The sequence below is a fragment of the Hyposmocoma kahamanoa genome, unplaced genomic scaffold (assembly GCF_003589595.1).
Source record: "Hyposmocoma kahamanoa isolate Upper Pololo Valley unplaced genomic scaffold, ASM358959v1 78, whole genome shotgun sequence".
Lineage (NCBI taxonomy): Eukaryota > Metazoa > Arthropoda > Insecta > Lepidoptera > Cosmopterigidae > Hyposmocoma > Hyposmocoma kahamanoa.
The window spans coordinates 11,023,995-11,046,012 of NW_020653945.1; the positions used below are offsets into that span (position 1 = coordinate 11,023,995).

General features: G+C 35.6%; 1 protein-coding gene across 3 annotated transcripts in view; it reads left to right on the forward strand.

The window, feature by feature from the left end:
• The first annotated feature begins 1,844 nt into the window (after nt 1-1,844).
• Nucleotides 1,845-22,018, forward strand: part of LOC113233056 (gamma-aminobutyric acid type B receptor subunit 1) — a 36,689-nt gene continuing 16,515 nt past the window's right edge. For 2 of the 3 annotated variants that reach the window (XM_026468021.1, XM_026468020.1), the window contains exons 1-2: nt 1,845-1,968; nt 17,862-18,030. In XM_026468021.1, the coding sequence (XP_026323806.1) occupies nt 17,930-18,030 (101 nt within the window). In that variant the 5' untranslated portion in view covers nt 1,845-1,968; nt 17,862-17,929. Of the gene's footprint in view, nt 1,969-17,790; nt 18,031-22,018 lie in introns of those variants that run through there. The other variant, XM_026468019.1, reaches the window with a different exon arrangement.

Here is a 22,018-nt window from a genome sequence, read left to right on the forward strand (position 1 = left end):
GTTTAGCAAAATTGTTTCAAGTCATATGCACCACGCAAAAGCAGTGACCCCGCCGGGTGGCTTCACCGAGCGATACGTAATGTTTCTCGATCGCTTATTTACCTATTTTTTTAATTATGATTATGTACTAGTATTGTTATAATTTACTATTTATATACATTAATTAGAAAAGTTTTTTGTAACTTAGATTTGGTACTTACCAACTTTAGATTACATGAAAGTACTGCTAGAAGTAGCTAACTCCACAGCTGGTGGTGGCTCTACTACCAGACATGAAGAGATTCGCACGTGAGTTCCGTTTCAACATTAGACTCCACAACTTTGAAAGGAGAAACTTCGACACTCGTATCCTTCGCGTAAAGCAAACGTTTCACATCATACCATAAGAATAGACACGCACTTGTACTTGATGGATTACCACGCAGGTTCTAGTGAACCTGGTAGCGGTTCTTTTTAGCACTACTAACTCTGGTTTACATACCAAAGAACGTGGCATTTCGTGACAGACTATAATAGAATGTGTGTGGAATGTCAGCGTGACGTAGACGCAGTACGGGAAGCAAGGTCGACTGATCTACCAATCGCGCGCTCGATACGACACCCTCCGCCGTCGCTACCCGCACCCCACCACCAAATAGATCTAAAATGCGATTCTTTCTGCGCATTTAAGATCATTGTTCAAAATGTTTGAAAGTGCCGTGCAAGCGAATGACCTTTGTATCAGATTTGTTTTACCGCAATTAAATAAAATATAGGAATTTACGAAATTTTTTTTCGATTTATTTTTTTAGTGATTTGGGTTCAGTTTCGGATTTAGAATGACCTATGTAAATATGGCGAGAATGCAAATCAACACATTGTATGTTATTTTGCTTATCTGACAATGTGTATAAATTTAATACCATTTTACAATTTGAATGGTTACTGTTTTAAAAAGGCACATTAATTTATTGATTTATTTTATTTGATTTTTATTCACCTTTATTAATTTTAGCTTAGTAATAAGTAAATGACAAATAAAATTACAACAGTTTTATTTGTAATTTATTTAAGTGAATTTATTGTATTACCCAATTTTTACTATTTATATAAGGCGGCAACATAAACAGCAATAAAATTTTTTAATTAATGTTATGGAAACAATAAAAATAAACGTACCATAAAAAGACAAATGTACACGTACAAACAATATTCAAGGCTCCCGAATAATAAATATTGCAGGGGTAAAAGGAAGGACAAAAGATGGATTCTATTCTAAGTAAGTAATAAAACCGCTGGGCAAAATATAAATACAGATTATTGTTTACGAATTTAAGTAATCAAACATTATGATTATAATAATATTTATATTTTTTTATAATACCAAATGACGGGACGACCAAGTCATGTGCCTGGTGGTAAGCGACACGTCTATCCATAACAGTGGCGGTGCCACTCCGAGCTTTAAATAGCATAGGCTTAGGGGCACAGCCACTGCGCCTGTCGCCCTGAGACATAAGTTATAGATAAGTCCCATGTGCCTGTCATTTCACCAGCACCCTTACTTACACTTCCAATCCGGAACGCAGTAATGCTCACGTTACGTCTTGGCGGCAGAAATAGGTAAAGTGGCAGTACTCCCCTAGACGAACTCTTTCACAGCATGCAAGTATGCCTTAATTGAAAATCAATTTTTGGTTAAATCACCAAAGTGAGCGACGTTATGATGATAATAATCCACTCAGTTATAATAATCCAAACAATTTTTCTAGACTGTGGAGGACCTGGAGGCACACTGCAAGCGTATAGGCATCGAAATTGTGACGCGGCAGTCGTTCCTATCTGACCCCGCGGACGCGGTTCGCAACTTGCGGCGTCAGGACGCGCGTGTTATCGTCGGCCTCTTCTACGTTGTTGCTGCTCGACGAGTGCTCTGCGAAGTCTATAAACAACGCCTCTACGGAAAATCATACGTATGGTTCTTTATTGGTAAGTACACATTAGGGTTGTTGCGAATATCAGCCTCCGCTTCCGCGGATAATCCGCATAAATAAAAATGTCCACATCAGCCTCCGCTTTCATCGATGCTGATATTCATTGGGGATATTTGCGCCGTGACATTAATTTACATGCCATCCAGAAACAGACTGCAAAACGAAAAAGCAGTTTCGCAGTCATTCTTACCTTTGAGAAAACTCCAATATGATAAAGCTGCGCAAGCTGAATGATAAAATCAATCAGCAGGTTGATTTTTGTTAATGATTAATAATAATAATAATAATAATTAATGAGTCCCTGACTGTGCCATTGCCGGGGGCTCCCATTCAAAAATTGTAAATTAATCTTTTAGGCCGTGGGAGAAGCGAGAGTATAAAATAGATATAATAATCATCATTTATTCTCTACCATTCACATACAATTTTAAAAATACATTCAAGCGAAAAGTTAACGGGGGACTTGTGCCCAAACTAGGAAGACCGTGTCTTGGATCAATCATTAAAAAAAAATTTTCACGTAGATTCAATAAGGATCTTTACATTTCACGATTTTTTAATATGTAAAATCAGCCTCCGCATCAGCATCTGCTGATGATAAAGTCAAAAATCAGCATCTGCATCAGTAATGTGTAAAAATCTACATGAGCAACACGGGTATACATTATACAATCAAACAGTTCAATGTCATCCTTGTTGTTAAAGTTAAATCATTCTATAAAACTATGTTATGATCTTTTAATCAGAAATAGCATTTATGACCAATAATAGACGGGTATAAAATTGTAACATTCCTCAGATTAAATTTTAGAAACACCCGTTATTAATTACTAACAAGTAAGACGATAAAACTTCTAATTAGTATATAGATGGCATACATTATAACACTAACCTTCCAACGACCAACGGGCAACTAATTGTTGCCCAGGATGCGCCAGAAGCAAAGAAATTGTTCTTCGTGCGGAGAGGCTCCTTTCGTGCACCCCAGTATTTCAGTATTCAATTTATTTAAAACTATGTACATGTACAGCAAAACAAGGCTTGTGACGTCAATGTGACCGATTTTTGGCACAGCGTTCTATTGCTAAAATACAATTCAGATGCCAAGATTTTTTATTTTCTATACAATATTTTTGAACAACGAAATTAATAGGTAAGTAGATAGGATTCCATATAAGGTTTACGTAATTAACAAAACACAACAATGAGCATCATTCATTGCACGCGCATTCGAACGCTCAAATGGCGCCATTTATTAAGTCGTTGTGACATACGGTCTCGATTATGAACTCGCATGCACGGCTAACGCGCACAAAGAAAATGTAAAACAACATGTCATTAAAATGAGCAACGACTTTAAGAAATAAGGGAGCTTTATAAATTGTAAGAATATGACGAGATTGCGAAAGGAATAATGTGGAGACGCCGACGACGCGGTCGCCCACCACGCCCTGGTTATGTCCTGGATAAAGCTGTTTTCAGATAACAAGTCAATAACTTTTATGGCAACCAGTAAGGAAATATGCTGCTACATTTAACGGCGTAGCGTGAGCTACGCTGTTACTACGAATTGGCACTCCACTCAGTCTACGTAACCCGTACGCATCGTAGACATGCCCCTAGCACTATTCATGTACAGATAACAAAGAGAGAATTTACATACGAATTTCAAATTATTACTGTAACTGATTGACTTAATTAGGTTAGGCCGGTTAAGTGTACAATGTATATACTATAAAGATAGATTAGCAAATGCATAGAACAGATACAGTAAACAGGGCGGATTGAAATATCCATGTTTAATTATTTATTTATTAAATTATTCACATTTAACTTTACAAATTCCCTGTTTATAATTGAACACAAAACGATTATTTCTTATTTTTGTAGCATTAAAATATTGTAGTTTAGTTTTTTTTTTATGATACCAAATGACGGGACGAACAACACTGAGATTGAATTTTTTATTTATGATAGTCCTACTGTATTATGTAGTTAATGTGTGTGGAAATAAATGGTTTGAAAACATAAACTACCAGATAGATAGAAGATATGCCAAGATTTCGGTAACTCTCGTCATATCGACTTGTTTATAGACACAGAGGGCAGAAAACACGTGTACTTTCACTTTACATAGCAACCGCATATTCAGTTTTTCAACGCAGGATATATATAATGTTAATGTAATATCGAGTTCTTAGGTTTTCGCGATTGTTACACAAAGGAAATAAAACAATTTCATTCGAAGATTCGATTTCACAGGATTTCACTCGTCATCATGGAACCTGTAAAGGGTCGAAACGTTGGTTTGTTTCTTCCATTTCCTATTATTAATATATAATACTTTGCGTTTTAAACTTAGCCAGTATCACGCTTGGCTTAGTGAACTTTTCCTTGTTCGTAACAAATGACCCTCTGAGGAGACGGGAATATTTATTAATGAATTCCTCGGATGAATCCCGGTAGAGCAACCACCGTCGCGACAGTAATGGAAGTGAGGAAAAATCTTTGACTAGAGTGAGCAGCAGCTTACGGCGATAACGATCCCCAAGAGCGACATAAACCAGGGAAAAGATACATGCGCTTCTCTCTCGAAAGTACTCTTAATGTCTCTGTTCACAAGATAACAATTGGCATAAAAATGGTAATAAAAACTTACGTCATCTTTGACTAATGCCTGTAGGCACATGGGACTTGTCTACTTATGTCTCAGGGTGACGGGCGCAGTGGCAGTACCCCTCAGATCTTTGCAATTTAAAGCTCTGAGTGGCATTGCAACTGTTAGAGACAAGCTTGTAGCTTACCATCAGGCGCACCACTTGTTCCTCCCGTCACTTGATACTATAAAGAAAACTGCGAATTTGAAAATAATGATAGTTAAAGTTGATAAGTTTCGTATGTGTACGTATTCATTATATGGTTTCGTGTTATCCGTTCTTTCGTTTATTTAAATAGTTAACAAGGTGTCCTCAACGTACATTCAATGATGTTACTGGACCTATCTTTGTATTATTAACATTGGGTAACAGGAACCCTTTCTAAGGCACACTATATAATACGAACTTTATTATATCCTCTGTGCAATAAAACAGAAAACCCAATTAGAGACCTTTTTTCTAGTCCTGTATAAATAAAATGTTACATATTTTTCTCATATCCAGAGAAGGCGATATCCAGAATCATATACTTGAACATTAACGAAAAATTATTAGAATTCTAGACTTGCGCTAAAGGTTTGAGTGGACTATATACTTAAAATTGAAATTCTCCTCAATATCTCTTTAGATAAGAACAGTTCAAGTGTGATTCCCACTCAGCTAGTCAATTTAAGCGTTTCGTTTAAATTATTCGCGCACCACGGTCACAGGGGATAACAGTAACTCAAGTGCCCCAACACATAGATGCCACAATTCGTTCTTTATCTATGTAGGTAGACTGATATTTTGTTTTTTGTTTAACTTCGGACTCGTAATGTTCAACGGAACACCAATAAAACCGGATTTGTATATTCATGAAGCAGACTTGGGTGCGGCGCGGCCCTGATGGTTGTTAGGAATGGTGATTGTCTTTTGTTTGAATCAATTCTCATTAATGTCCCTCCGAAATACCCATTCTGAAAATTTCCAATTCATTCGATCGGAAAAGACAAGCGAGTGCAAATTAAAGCGCGTTACTGTTTGAGCTTAATGTTTACTCAGGTAAAAGGCGCATCAAAAGCAATGAAGTGAAATGTTCATTTAAACATCTAAATTCAAACGATATGAACAATCCATCCAATATATGGTCTTATATCACAGTAGCAAATTACATAATTTATTTATTTGTGATAGTAACATAGGTAGTATACGTAGAAGTTGACATATGGATACAAAATAAGTATAGTTTCACTGTGTCCAGCCAAACGTCAGGCATACAAATATTGAAGGTATATTAAACATGTATTTAAGTTATATTATTCAACAGATTAAACCAGGTGTCACTTTTTTTAATAATATCACACGGGCGTGCACATATGGACTCAATAAGTCACTCAGTAATTTATGCGCGGTGATATGGGTAAATTTCAATTATAATAATTGTAAAATGTAACTGAATGTCAAAATAATAACAATAATCTTAATAACGTCAAAATAAATACATAAGTGTCAAAAGATAGACACTGAAATAAATTATTTATTCGGAACTAAATCGCGTACATTTCGAGTTCTTAGGTTTTCGCGATTGTTACACATAGGAAATGAAACTATTTTTCCGGATTTAAATCGCGTATATTTGTTTTTTCAAACAAACCGACGTTTCGGGCCCTTTACAGGTCCCATGGTCACGGTTGACTGAGGTGGTACAGTCTTCAACCAGTTATGTCTAATATTAATGCAAACCACCCTATTTTTTCACTATAGTTACAATAGTTATTAATTAAATACCTTATTTTTAATTTTACAAAGAAAACATTCCAATTTACGCTACATTAAGTTTTACAAATTATTTTATTGAATGAATTTTTTTAAGTTCAATTTATTATTAATTAATAATAGAAATTAGAATAAACTAAAACATATTAATTAGTACTGCAGTCTTATGTCTGTTTGGGATTTTTCATTAGAGGAAATACTGAATCCCAAACTGGTGGTACTGAGAAACCATCTTCCCTGTTGAAATTAAGATGTTTTTTAATTTCCTCTGTTTTTTAATTGGCCTCTCGCAACATCCTGATGCTGCGAGAGGCCATTGATACCCAGGGGTAGATAACGGACTTCTTTTGCAAAGACCTGGGGTTTGTCAAACTTCATTGAATGTGTAGGTTTATCCATGACATGCTCGCAGACTGCAGATTTGTTTACGCGACAGTTTTTGACATCAGCACAAATACTTCGCTTTGTTTGTACAATATAAGAGAGACCGCATTCACAGTCAAGCTTGTAAACTCCTGCATCCTGTAAGGGGATGTTACATTTCACGGGTCTCAAGAACTGAGAAATCTTCCTCAGGGGCTTGAAATAGGTCTTGATAGATGTACGCCTGAGGACTCTTCCGATCTTATCTGTAACACTTCTCACGTAAGGTAAGATGGCAGGTCTTCGCTCGACTGTTGGTGGTTTCACACGGGGCATGCGGCATTGGCGTGGAATCTTCAACTTATTCGCATGTAGGACTTGCTTTATATGCTGAAGTTCCCCTGCCAGATGATTACTGTCGCAGACACCATGTGCTCTCTGAAACAAAGATTTGCCCACGGTAGCTAACTTGTAGTAATTAAGTAGATGGATGATTATTTCATGGTGATTAATTAGGTAGATGTTTCAGGTGAGCACTTAAATGAAAGACAAGTTTACTCGTTCACGTTTAGATGTATATTAAAACAAAAACAAAGGTTACATGATTGGATGAATAATAGAGCACCATATTAAGAAGTGCTTAGTCCAATTAATTGAGAGGTAGGTATCACTACATCACACCACCCCCCTTATTTTTTTTATTTTATTTTTTTTTTTTTTTTTTACATAATTGAATACAATATTTATTAAATCAATACTTATTCTAAACATAACTTCGAAGTTCATTCACTCGTAATAAGTAAGTCTTAATTGATACTATCCAAATATAGATGGATGTTTACAATAACAAACTGCATGCTAACTCACAACAAAATTATGACGCTTACTAAGTGGGTATAAACTTTGCTAGAATTTTCAATTACTATGGGTTACATAAATATGGGATTGTCCGATTTTTATGTATAATATGTTCTTTATTTCTGATAGAAATTTTTACATTTACGCCCATATCCTCAATTACTGTGTATGGTCCTGAATACACTGGATCCAACTTGTCCCTTGCTTTCTTTTTTACTAATAACGATTCTCCTACTTTATAATTAACTGGGTTACAAGTTTGATCATACCTTAATTTTCTACTTTCCTTTGACTTAATTAAGTTATATCTAGCGTCTTCTTGAGACTTTTGTAGTCTATACTTTAATTCTATCGGATAATCATTGAAGTTATACATGGGATCTACGTTACTTATAATATTACTGGGAATGTTACAGAGCTTCCCAAACACCAACTCATATGGTGTGTACTTTGTAGCAGAGTGCATTGTAGTGTTATAAGCAAAACACCAATATTGTAACCAATCACTCCATTTGTGAGCCTGGTTATCAGTCTGGATTCTAAGGAAAGCCCCTAAGGCCTTATGAGAGTTCTCCAAAGAACCGATACTCTCGTGATGGTATGCGGTGGAGTACACCTGCTTTATTTTTAATAATTTACACGTATGTTGCATGGTTGACGAAATAAATTCGCTACCCCTATCTGTTGCTATCTCGCTGGGTATTCCATAGCGTAAAATAAAATTATCTACAAATGCGCGTGCAACTGACTCAGCCTCCTTATTAGGAAGTGGATATGCCTCAACATACTTCGTGAGCTCGCACTGAAGCGTCAATATATAGCAATATCCCTGGCAATCTTTACTCAAAGGTCCAACCAAATCTAAAAATACTTTCTCAAAGGCTGTTGTAGCTGTAGTCGTTATGCACATGGGTTCTTTAACGTTGTTATGGAACTTTTGCTTTAGACATGTGTCGCATCTTTTGACAAACATTTTTATGTCATTGTCCATGCCTGGCCAATAAAAATAACGCTTTAAATTATTTGTCATTCTTTGTATGCCTGCGTGGCCACTAGTAGGCAATATATGAAAATCGTTAAGTATAACGCGTCTGTCGTCTTTATTTTCTACTTTTGTTACACCCTTTATAATACAAATACGTGGTCCGGACCATTTATTCAATATTTTTATACTTTGAGTTAACTCTTTAATCATATTTTCATTACTTCTTTTTTTAATTATGCATAATTCTTTTATATTTAAAGTGTTGCAAAACATATCCAACTCTCTCACGAAGAAATCTCGTTTACAACGTGATCGAGAAGTTGGTTCAACACACATTAAAGACAAAGCGGGTGTATAATAAAATATTTGATTACTGCTTCGTACACAATCAACCATTTTCTTACAATTATTGAAATCTTTTTCGTTGAAACTCATCTCAGTAGAATGATTTGGTTTTTTAGGTATTTCCACAACTCTTGGGTGATCAGTCCAATCGTTACGAGAAACCTTATCGACCAAACTCTTCTGTCTTTCTTTCTCTTCCATTCGCCTCTTTTGTCCTCTAGTCATCACTGATATTACATTTTCATTCATACGCTTCAGCTGTTCACTCGTTATTTCCACTCTCGACAGTGCATCTGCAACTACATTTTCTTGACCTTTCAAATACTCAACTGTGAACTCATATTCCTCCAAGCATAATCTAAATTTTGTCAACCGACTGGATGGATTGTTCATGTTAAATAAATAAACTAATGGTCTGTGGTCAGTAATAATTCTAAACTTACGACCGTACAGATAAGGTCTAAAATATTTAACCGCCCAAACGATTGCTAATAATTCTTTTTCAATAGTTGCGTAATTTTTTTCAGCTTTATTTAGGGTTCGACTGGCATAAGCCACTGGTAAACCGTTGCTATTTGATAAAACGCACCCTATAGCTATCTCTGATGCATCTGTATGTATTATAAATTCGTTTTCAATATCAAAATTTGGATATTGTAACAGAGGTGGGTTGCTCATTGCTGTTTTTAATTGTTCAAAAGCATTTGAACACTCTCTGGTCCATTCAAAATTAACATTTTTTTTTGATAAATTATTTAAAGGTTGGGTAATTTCTGAGAATTTTGGGATAAATTTTCTATAATAATTTGCAAACGCAACGAACCTCCGAACTTCATCTTCATTTTTTGGTATTGGATAATTTTTTATAGCTGTAACCTTACTTGGATCTGGCTTAATGCCCTCTGGAGTCACCACGTGACCCAGATACAAAATTTCTTTCTGTAAAAAGTTGCATTTTAGTGGGTTAAGTTTAAAATTAATTTTTCTTAACCTTGTAAAGATATCTATAAGATTTTTATTGTGTTGTTGCAAATTTCGACCCATGATGATGATGTCATCAAGGTACACTATACATTTTAAATAATTGAGCCCCGACATAGCTATAGTCATTGCCCTACTGAAAGCACTAGGACTCGTTTTAAGACCCATTGGTAATCGTTTCATCTGGTAATGTTTATCAGCTATGAAAGCGGTACATTTTCTACTCTCAGCATCGAGCTTTATTTGGTAATATCCTTGGTTAAGATCTAAAGTACTAAAGTACATAGCACCGGTCAGGGAATCTAAAATTTCGGTAATGTTGGGTAAAGGAAACTTGTCGTTTTCTATGCGCTCATTAACTTTCCTATAGTCAATCACTACTCTCCATTTTTTATTTCCGTTCGAATCTGCTTTCTTCGGCACGAGCAACAAAGGACTAGCCCATTCGGAGTGAGATTCTTCGATAATGTCGTTTTCTATCATTTCTTTAATTTGTCTTTTAATTTCTGCTTTTTGTGAATAAGGCAACCTGTAAGGTTTACAATAAACTGGAGCTGTATTTGGTTTTATATGTATGTTTTGTTCATAAAGATTCATCGTATTTAATTTGTCACCAGGTAAATGGAATACATCGGCAAATTTGGCACAAATATTTGCAACACTCGTCTCCTCTTCTTCATTTAAATAACTTAAATTTAAGAGCGAGAACAATGTCTTTACTCTTTCAGCATTTTTTTGACACCCTTCAAAATTATAACAATCGAAATCCTCAAGCCTTTTAATTTCTGGAGTAAAACAATTTAAAATCACTTCCTCTTCCCTTGTATTCATCAACTTAACAGCAATGCTTCCATTCACGCTTTTAGATATCGAATTTGCTACAAAAATTCCTTTGCTTATTTCGTTTGAAACCACAACAAAATCTCCTATCATATTAGTCTGAACGTGAATTATCGATTCACTTCTAGATGGCAACTTAATACATGCCTGTGATTTGCTATTATTATTAGAGTAGACATTCAAAGGCATAATATAAAAACGGTTGTTTTTATTTAAAGTTAATGTGTTGTCTTCAAAATTTAAAAGACATTTGTATTTTGCCAAAAAATCTTGACCCAATATTCCATCTACATTTACAGGTAAAGTCTGAAAAACATGAAAATTATGTATATATGATTCATTGCTCTCGTTATATAAATTAAGGCACACGTAGCCAATCGATGTAATTGTACCTCCAATTCCATTTATGTTTGTAGTTATTGGTTTAATGAACTCTCTTAATGATGATATGGCATCATATTTGATTGCACTCAATGATGCTCCCGTATCTACAAGAAATGTAAACAACTTTCCTTGTACGTAAAATTGGACAGAGTTCATGTTATTATAAGACAAGATGTATGGTAAGTTATTAGTCACGAAAAAACTGCTGGCATGATGATGTTGCCTGTTTGTCATGCATGTCACCTGATTCTTTAGCCACATTTACATGGTGTTGTTTTTGTGACCTGTTATATTTTGTATTGTCAGATGTATAACTCTGGCGATTTTGGCCATAACTACCCCTAAAACCATCTCTAAAGTTACCTCGATAACTACCTCTACCTCTGAAATAAGTTTTTCGATAGTTATTATTTGTCACACTCGCAGTTCCCTGTGGATGGGTAAACCCACCATTTTTTTTTTTGTATTGAAACCTCGTGTTATTGGGTCTCCTACCACGTACAGTGAATATCTGTTCCGATGACGACGGAGTCATATTAAGCTCCTCATCCTTAGCACCCTGTATAGCCTCTCCTAGTGACGCATAATTTCGCGCTGATACAACAGTGCTTAGTCTGTCATTTCGCAATCCATTGACAAAATTACTAATGGCTTGTTTCTCATTTAATGGTTTTAGAATACCATAAGCCTCAGAATTGCCATTGGCCTGCGAAATGGTTAAGTTAACAAACAAGCTTTCTAATTCTCTACCAAACTGTTCGATGGTTTTGCCGCCTTGGCGAGCCATTTGCATGCGCTTTTGTAATGTGGTATCCGATTTTCTGGTTAGCAAATGTTTTTTCATTTCATCAACCATGTTTGCAACAGTAGTATAGCGACTAGATAAGCGTAATTTTGCGCTATGAGATAAACGCGTCTTTAACACAAAATTTATTAATGTTTGGATATCGGCATCCACTACCATAGTCTCGTACAACTCTATAGCATCTATTAGTTGTAACGTGACTCTTTCCGAGTCATCCATGACGGGTAACAATGACACCGCTGTCTTTAAATCAAATTTTGATTTGGAACCCATTTTTGGATTTGTGGGCTGCTTTGATTCCTCTAACAATTGAATTATTTTAGAGTAATCGCTCTCTATCTTAGTAATATATTTCTGTATTAATGTACTATCTTCAAGTGAAATTTCTGCTTTCTCTACTTTATAACTATAGTTCTCAACGTAAGTTTCATAGTTTTCATATATTAATTTTGCTTGCAAAAATTTTTCTTCTCCTAATTTCTCTTTCCGTCGAGCTGGTCCAAGTTTTATTAAGTAATCTTTAATATAATTTATCTCTTTATAAAATTCCTTAATTTCTGACATTAGTTAAATGAAAAATAGATTAATTTATTGTTATTTCTATTATTACATTCGAAAAAGCAAATATTTCACAAAAAAAATATATATATATAATTCACTATACACTTACATAGTGTCAAATCGTTGTCCCACACACTTTCACTTTAAACGCACTTTAAACTGATGCACGCCGACGCATCGCCACAGCCGCTGCTTGCCTCTCGATCTTCTTTGTAAGGCACTTGTGGATTTTCTTCCATACGAGGTAGAGGAAAATAATGACGATCATCACTCCCGTGGCAATGGTGAAGTAAGAAATCTCCTCACCGTAAGCAATAGCCTGGGACGCATTTGCTTTATTGTTTGCACCAGTCTGGGCAATTATAACCTCCTCTTTTTCCACCTTCGAAACGGTCTTGCCCATTTTGCCAAATGGTTTTTGTAGTTTATATCATAATCGGTTTTTTATCTGCGATGGGAAAGTAAATATTCTCAAATTGTACCAATATTTGACTGTCTGCTTGGCCTGTTTTCAATTATTTCTGTTAACTATTATTTTTGCATCTTCTGTTCCGCAATCAGCTGGCAGGGTCGCCATGTAGTAATTAAGTAGATGGATGATTATTTCATGGTGATTAATTAGGTAGATGTTTCAGGTGAGCACTTAAATGAAAGACAAGTTTACTCGTTCACGTTTAGATGTATATTAAAACAAAAACAAAGGTTACATGATTGGATGAATAATAGAGCACCATATTAAGAAGTGCTTAGTCCAATTAATTGAGAGGTAGGTATCACTACATCACAAACTGGCTAGGATGGTGATGGGAATTACCATTGAGATACCTATCTGTATTTTCTTTCGAAATACAGTGTGGCCTAAGATGTTATTAGGATTTCTTTTAATTAAAACATCTAAGAAAACTAAAGTCTCTTGTTCCATAGTAAATTGGATCTTAGTACTAAAAGAATTAAGATGGTCCAAGAAAGAAGGTATGCTATCTTTAGGTAATATTGTGAAAGTATCACCAACGTATTGTTTGAAGATCTTCGGCCTAGCTGGGGCCATGGGTAAAACTCGCTCCTCGAAGTCTTCCATGAAAATATCGGCAACAACTTTCACTGGTAGGTTGGTAAACAGCGACTGAACATCAAAACTGACCATGGTCTCATCATCAATTAACCGTAGATCTTTGATTCCACTGATGAAATGGTATGAATCCTTCACATGTGTAGAAGTGTTCCCGGTGACAGTACCTTTGCCATGTGTTGAGCCAGTTTGTAGGTTGGTGTGTCAATCTGGCTAACTATGGGACGGAGTGGTCGCGTATATTTGTTTTTTCTTTTTTTCACGATTAAGTGACCATGACCTGACCATGCACACACTCAACACACACACATAAACACTCACACAAAACGGAACCTCGCGAGCTGTAAAGAGCCCAAAACGTTGGTTTGTTTGAAAAAAGAAATATACCTACGTGATTTAGATCCGAAAAAATAGTTTCATTTCCTATATGTAACAATGGCGAATACCTAAGGACTCGATATTTAGACAATGAAGTTAGGGTTTTAAAAGTTCGGACTCTGTATAGTACATTTTATTAGTCAATGAATTACGTACATCCTCTAATAGGCGTGCCTAGCTGGCACCGGTAACTCTGTGCTCAATAATTAATTTAATATCTAGTTAACATGTTTCTGTACATTCCGCAAACAGAACCACAGAGGGTCGGAATTAACAGAAAGCTCTTGAGTACCTGCAGATCGGTGAGCGATACGTCTGGCGCCTTGCCAACCGTCACCGCAGCTCCAGGTTATCAACGTCCGGTTGACCCTAATATGGCCCCAAAAATCTTTTCTGTTACGTCATAAAATTTTATTACGACCTATAAAATCGCCTAGTAGAGATCACTTCATAAAAATAATCGACACGTAGGTACGTTTGCGAAGTCCCGGATATTTTTATTATACACAGCCCCGCAATAAAAGTCAAGGTAATAAAAGATGATAAATATTACGATTCCATGGGAACGTTAACAAGCTTTCTACCGATCTGGTCTTAATAATAATATGTGTTCCTTCATAAACAGGGAAGTAATATTTAATTTGGTAATCCGCGACTGTTTGCCAGTTTAATAAAGGAGATTAAATGGCTTTAAAATTATTATTGACGATGAAAAGTAAACTCATTAGCACAACATAAATTATGCGTGTTCTCTGATACAAAATTTAAAAGCACCAACATATAGCTAGAATTGGGTAACTCATGCGTGGAAATTGCTCTGAAAAATAAATTATCCACTGCATAAAATATTGATCGTAACTCCTACCTACCACTGCGACAACTTGAAAGCGGGCATGTGATGGCCGGCTTAAGGCAGCTCTAAAATTGACGACATTTCTGTCGGTGCTCCCGTGAACTTTGCTTTTTACTAACTCTACAAAGTAGGAAAGGTCACACGGAATAAATTGTACACCGATTCAAAACGTTTGCGGGTAAATGAGGAACTTTCCGATGAAATTATTTTAAAATTATACGTGACTTAGTTGTTTTAAAAGAGCTTTAGCAGACCGTTTCCATATACAAACTTTTAAAAATTTGTTTTCATTTCTAGAAGGTTAGGGTTCTAGTATAAATAAAAAATAACCCAGTACCCGATTTGCCTTTGGCAAGTCGTAGAATAAGTAAAAGTTTGTTTTATCAGCATTCCAATTTATGTGCAAATGAAAAAAGTATGTATTTCAAAATTATATTCGTTGTAAAAAAGTGAACAAGTTATATTGCCATTTACACAAACGAGTCTCAGCCCGTGAAATCGTCAGACGGGAGCTGCGACACAACAAACACACATTTATTCGCCGCAGGCTTTGTTAACAACAAACAGGACAAAGGAAATGGATAGAGAAACTGGATAAATAATGATCATGGAAGGCTCAACTCACATTGAAATAAGTAAAAATTACTTCTCGTCTTTTATAGCCGTGAATAAAAATTATACAAAATACAGACACCAACTTGTGAGGGGAAATAATTGATACAGCGCGGCAAAGTTATTGAATTATGACCAAAAGTAATCTCATAACATAACATAACAACAATTTGAAACTAAAAGTTTACGCAACTACATTTAAATTTAATTACTAACATGAACGTTTGAAATTTTTTAAATCTACGCAATCTTGAAATGATTAATCCAATACTTAATATTCTTACTTCATTCAGGAGTGGTTTTTCTATTTTAGATAACTAAAAGAGGAAAGCCACTCCTGAATTTATTCGCTCACATGATACATAATGTAATAAACTTTATTACTATCTTGTCGATCAAAAGCCCTTGGACGATTGAATGGCTTTCATGATTTATGTAACAGCGACATTGAAGCCAATGAAAAGAAGGCAGACGTATATCCAAGAGCGGAAAGCAAAGTATAGTCGTCATAACATAAGTCCAACAATTTATCGATAAGCTTATTCTATAGGCAATACGCGTATCAGCTATCCCAAGTAGAATCATGTCATTATAACCAAATGGCTAGATCATAACGGTTTCGTCTGATATATTGGCCTATTCTCCATACCTTTTACGAACAGAGAACAACTTTACATGCAAGGCCACAAAATACACAAATTGTTATTAAACTAAGAAACGTAAAATTTACAGATTAGACTGTACATATTAATGGAATTGGAGCCTTGTGGAAAATCAATCAAAGCCAAATTTATCTTCCTGTCGTATACGAGTGTGGATGATTGAGTAATAAAAAAATCCATTTCCTTCATTCGAATTACATCGTAACGTGGAAATTAAAAAAATATAAAGCAAATGTATAATAATAGGGGTTAAAGTATGAAATTGCCGATTTGTACTGAAAATCTAAATTGTTTATTTTTTAAATTTTTAACAAATTTATTTAATCAAAATAGTTGCCATTATTATCTATACATTGCTGCCATCTAATGGGAAGGTTATTAATGCCTTTGCGATAGAACTCCGACGATCTAGACTGCACAAACTGTGTGAAAGCATTTTGTACTGCCTCCTGGGAAGAAAACTTCTTGTCACGTAGATAATTGTCCAAATCACGAAAAAAATGGTAGTCCGTTGAAGCAAGGTCTGGTGAATACGGAGGATGACGAATGGTTTCTAACTGCAGTTCCTGAAGGGTCAAAATGGTTTCTCGTGCTGTGTGAGGTCTCGCGTTGTCGTGGAGCAATAATGGTGAAGATCGATTCATGAGTCGGGGCTGTTTTACTGCTAGTTTTGTCAACATGGTTCGGAGTTCGGCACAATAGACATCTGCCGTTATTGATTGACCAGATCGGAGAAAACTACAGTGAATAACACCATGCTGAGACCACCAAACAGTTACCATTACCTTTTTATTGGTAAGTTTTGCTTTAGGACACTGTTGTGGCATTTGACCTGGGGTCAGCCATTGCATTTTTCTTTTCCGGTTATCATAAAGAATCCACTTTTCATCACATGTTACAATTCGATCCAATATTCCTTCATTTCTGTACCGGTTCAACAAGGCAACACAAGTTTCAACACGCGTTTCTTTCTGCAGATCAGTCAAATCATGAGGCACCCATTTTTCGTATTTTTTTATTTTATTGATTTGACGCAAGTGAGTCAATATTGTGGGTAAGGTTATATATAGGTTATATATAAGGTTATATATAAGGTTATATGTGGGTAAGGGTATATTAAACCATGCCGCTAATTCCTGGGTAGTTTGACTAGGATCGGCTTCCACTATCTCTCTTAATTCATCGTTATTCACCTGTGTGGGCGGTCTTCCTCGTAGCTCGTTCTTTAAGTCGAAATTTCCATCACGAAAGCGTTTAAACCAAAATCGCACGGTGCGTTCATTAGTAGACCCCTCTCCAAACGCAGCATTGATATTGCGGGCTGTTTCTGCTGCGTTAGTTCCGCGTCGGAACTCGTATTCAAAAATCACTCGAATTTTCGCAGTATCCATCTTTCTTGTCTAAATTGAATAACAAAAACAATTGAAAGTCGATATTCAAATGTTTCAAATTTAAAAAAAAAAATCACAGAAACCATTTGAAAAAAGTTTCATTCGAAAACCTCAAACCATGAAGATTCTATGAAAATTCAAAGAACCTATTGCAATAAAACGGCAATTTCATACTTTAACCCCTAATACTACATTTTTGTTCGTTTGATGTGTGTCAAAGCAAAATAACTATAAGTACCTCTTTTATTGCAGGTGAAATTTGAATTTCGCTTTGGGACAAATCGTAAATTTTTCAAAAATTACAAAAATTCAGACACCCTTGAGGAAATCGCGAATTAACCTGTCATTAAAATGTATCATTCATTAATTTAACATTTTTATTGGTTTAGGGTGGTACGAAGACAACTGGTTCGAAACAAATCTAGAACGTGAAGGAATCGACTGCACGGTGGAACAAATGCGGGAAGCAGCAGAAGGGCATCTCACCACAGAAGCACTTATGTGGAATCAGAACTCCAACCAAACTACGATCTCCGGAATGACTTCTGAAGATTTCAGGTGATATCTTTTTCAATTTTACACGCGGAATAGTTGTCTTCAACAAGTACAGAAATTTACCTACTTCGAAAATATGTATATTGAAATATTTTTCGTTTTTTTTGTGTGTGGTCGTCATAAGAAAGACATGTATTGAACACAAAATTTATATAAATTGTTCGTTTCATTACATTTGTATTCCAATAACACATATTAAACAATTATATTACGAATAAGTTATTACATTGACTAGCTCAGTTACCTACTATAGATGCACTTCTAAAGTCATACTACGCGTGCATAGCAGTGCCGGATCAACGTATAAGCGGAATAAGTAACTGATTTGGCCACCACGCCTTGGTGAGCACCAACAAGTCTTGCCATTGCCATGCCTCGTAGTCGCTCGTGACCACTCGTATCACTTCGGAGCGGTGTCGGTTTTCTGCACAAATCAAAGGCGCTCGCCTGCGCTCGGTCAATAGTTGTTCACTTCACATATTTGTCCATATTAAATGTTGCAATTCATCAAAATTGCAACAATTAGTACAAAATAAAATAAGCACTCATATTATTAACAATATGTCATCTTACCATGATATATTTCTGCGAACACTCAGCATCCACCACCCCCTGTTTTGTCTTTATTTACAACATTCCTGCGGCATACACTGACATAATAATTATATGTGCTCACTTCTACATAGTCCATGTCGCTTCAATGCCCAACAAAAAGTGACAGCTTATATATATAAAAACTCGTCTACATTGACCGTTTGTATTGCTCTTCTTCAACTTGTCGAACGTTAGATAGACGGTAACACTAGACGTGTATCAATTTGCCTAGGCTCACTTTGGCCTAGTGTCGGCCAATATGCATTGCAGGCTTTACAATTTGTTGGGTCTTCTCTAGGTACTCCTTAGCTAAATATTGATTAAGCAGAAATAAAACACAAGTGTCATTCGCAAAGGGTTTGTAACACTTACAAGGACAATGATCACATATACACCTAAAAATAAGTTTACAAAAAGGAGCTCGTTTAGATCGATTATACCAGAATATCTTTGTGTTTTTTCTGTATAACAGGAGAAGATTCTATTATTTTTTATTTTTAATGAGACTAGTGACCTGCTGCACTCGTTCATTACAAGGGACGGTTTCTTATTACATTGTCGGTCTATAATAGGCAACGGCCTTCTTAGTTTTGTTGAAAATACCTGAAGTTTTCGGCTCTTGCTACTAGCGCCCAATTAATCATACGTTGACTTTTTTTGGCAACTGGAGAAGGGAAAGGGGCACCACGAATTTAGAAGGGCAACCAAGGCACTTAATCCAACACTGCATACACTACAGTCCATATTGCGGTACGGCTTTGATTGATTTACCGTAGACATGCTACACTAAGGAATTTATTATATGTACGTAAACTTTGAAAATAAGTATTTTTTGTAAAAAAGAAGAAAATGGATTATCTTTTATTGTATCTTTGACTGGTATATCTATCCTCAGAGGGAAAACACGAATATGTTCGGTAAAAACAATATGTCACTGAAACTGTAATATTTAAAATTTTTCTGCGATAAGTATAAAATCACTATTTTTAAGCACTGCATTTCACTCGAATAAACCTTATTGTGAAAACCATTTTTACGGTTCCACAACACAGAATCCTGTTTACCATATCGTAGTTTACAGTATTCAGAGCCGTTGCTGAATTCTATTCATATTGGATTTCCGTGTTATCGGTATATTTTGTCACGAAACCTTGCTTAACTAACATAAATCAGGCTTGAAACAGACGTTGGGCCAATTTATTCATCTTAAATATTATATTCAGAATTCTGTTTTCATATGACGTAGACAGTACTATCGAGTAAGTATTATGTTCTTAAGATTTATTTTTATCACACGTGACTGAGTAGAGGGTGAGAAATTCCTCCTGTACTTTATTTTATTAACCATAGGGTAATGGAGTTTTCCTTGTATCATCGTTTAATACTCACTTGCATATTTTTATTTCTAACATGAAGACATTGTGAATGAGACATTTTATTCCAGTCAAAGGTTTGTACGATCGTTGTTTTTTATGAAACAACTCAATATTAAATGGCATGTGTCTACAGCTAGATCCCGTATAAAGCTCATGTCACCGCTTTACGCACATAATATTCTATTCTTTCGACGTGACACGTTTCGTTTGAAAAAGCCAAGATGTGGCACATATCGTCATTCGTGAGGGGACTTCGTATCTGTCGCTTCATTGCATAAAAATGTAGAGACAGCGCCTTATTGTTATATACTTGCGCAATATACCAATATCATATTATTTTCGCTACTATATTGGATTTTCTGTGTCCTTTAAATATATACATAAACAAAGTAATACGTATCAACATGATGACGTTTCTATTGACTACCAAAGTTTTCCATGATTTTTATCAAGACCATCAAGTACAAAATGTTTAGGTATTTAAATTTTGAGCGCCTTTTTTTACTCAAAATATTTGTAAAGGTCAACTTTAATAGACTTCAAGGGCGAAAATTTTATAAATTATAGATTAAAAAAGTAACATTTCGTCATTTTATCACGGCGAAGTCCTCTTTATAATTTTATTTGAACTTTGAGAACTTCAGTTATACGTTCAATTATATTTTTAATATTCGAAAACGGGAATAAACACTATGAAAAAATTTAATAGGTTTAAGCCAAGTTGCATGGTCGTGGTCGCGCGCTGACTTCTAATGTTGTTTCCATAACGCAACACAGTAGCCTTTCTTATTGTTTTTCACAGTATTGTACATTTATTTGCACGAGCAAAATTTTAATTGAATATGAATTCCATATTCTCCATTAATAAAACATGACCTTTGACCTCAATTATTTCAGGTCACTGATCAAAATTCAAAATTTGGTCGCATCACGGCCTATAGAATTGTATTCCTTATGCTAGTTTCAAATTTAACGCGTATCCTTTGTAGATTGTGCAAATTGAGTAGATGCCAAGAAAGCTTTACTCGCTTCACTCGCTGCGCTTTGATTATTTACAGAAAGTTCAAATCAAATAACTCATTTTAAATCAATTTACTCATCTAAGCTCATTTAAACATAATGGAGAAAACCATAAAAGTTTTAAATGATTGTACTTATATTCCTTCCTTCTCAATCATCAACCCATTTATACGTTTCACTGCTGGGTACGGGTCTCATCTCGGGCGAAGGTTTAGTTAGGCCCTAGTCCACCACGCTCGCCCAACGCGGGTTTCGGACTTCACACGTTTTCCGAGTGTTGTGAGCCTTCCTCGACGCACAGGTTTCATCACGACGTTTTCCTTCATCGTGAAGCTAGCTCGTGGTAAATTCAAATTAAATTTCGTATATAAGTTCCGAAAAATCAGAGGTGCGAGATCGGATTCGACGTCACGGCGCGCGGCGTTCTGCTTGAAGATCAAGCCATTAGGCTACCACGGTTTTTTTTTCTCAAAATGTATAAATATATGAAAGTTTACTATATCTAATATACGGCTCTCTCTTGTGCAGTCACAACTTCGCTAGACCTGCTTTAAATTCTGAATTATGTCAAATACGTTCACCCAACTAGACCACCTGTATTATGTTCACTAAACTAAAGCTTCCCCGAGGGCTACCTAAGGTATTTCTGAGTAACTAAAACTAAATATTTCTTTAGTTAATAACACAAGTCTCCTACGATGATCATCTCAGGAACAGCAGTGGTAGGTAGATTTTATATCCATGGACGTGCCCCTTCTTTCAACGAGATTGCTTTTATTGAGAAACATGAATCCGACCATTAGTGCAAATAGAAAGCATCTATACAGGCGTATTTTACCTCAGCCTGGGCAAGGAAGATTATAAACACGCCTAACATTTTTTATTGTCTACAGTAAGAACTAATAACAGGTGGTTTTAGAAAGAACAGGTTGCTAGGATTAATTAAAATTAAGGTAATTTAAAATATACCATATCCCGTATATACTCGTAGTAGAAAAATA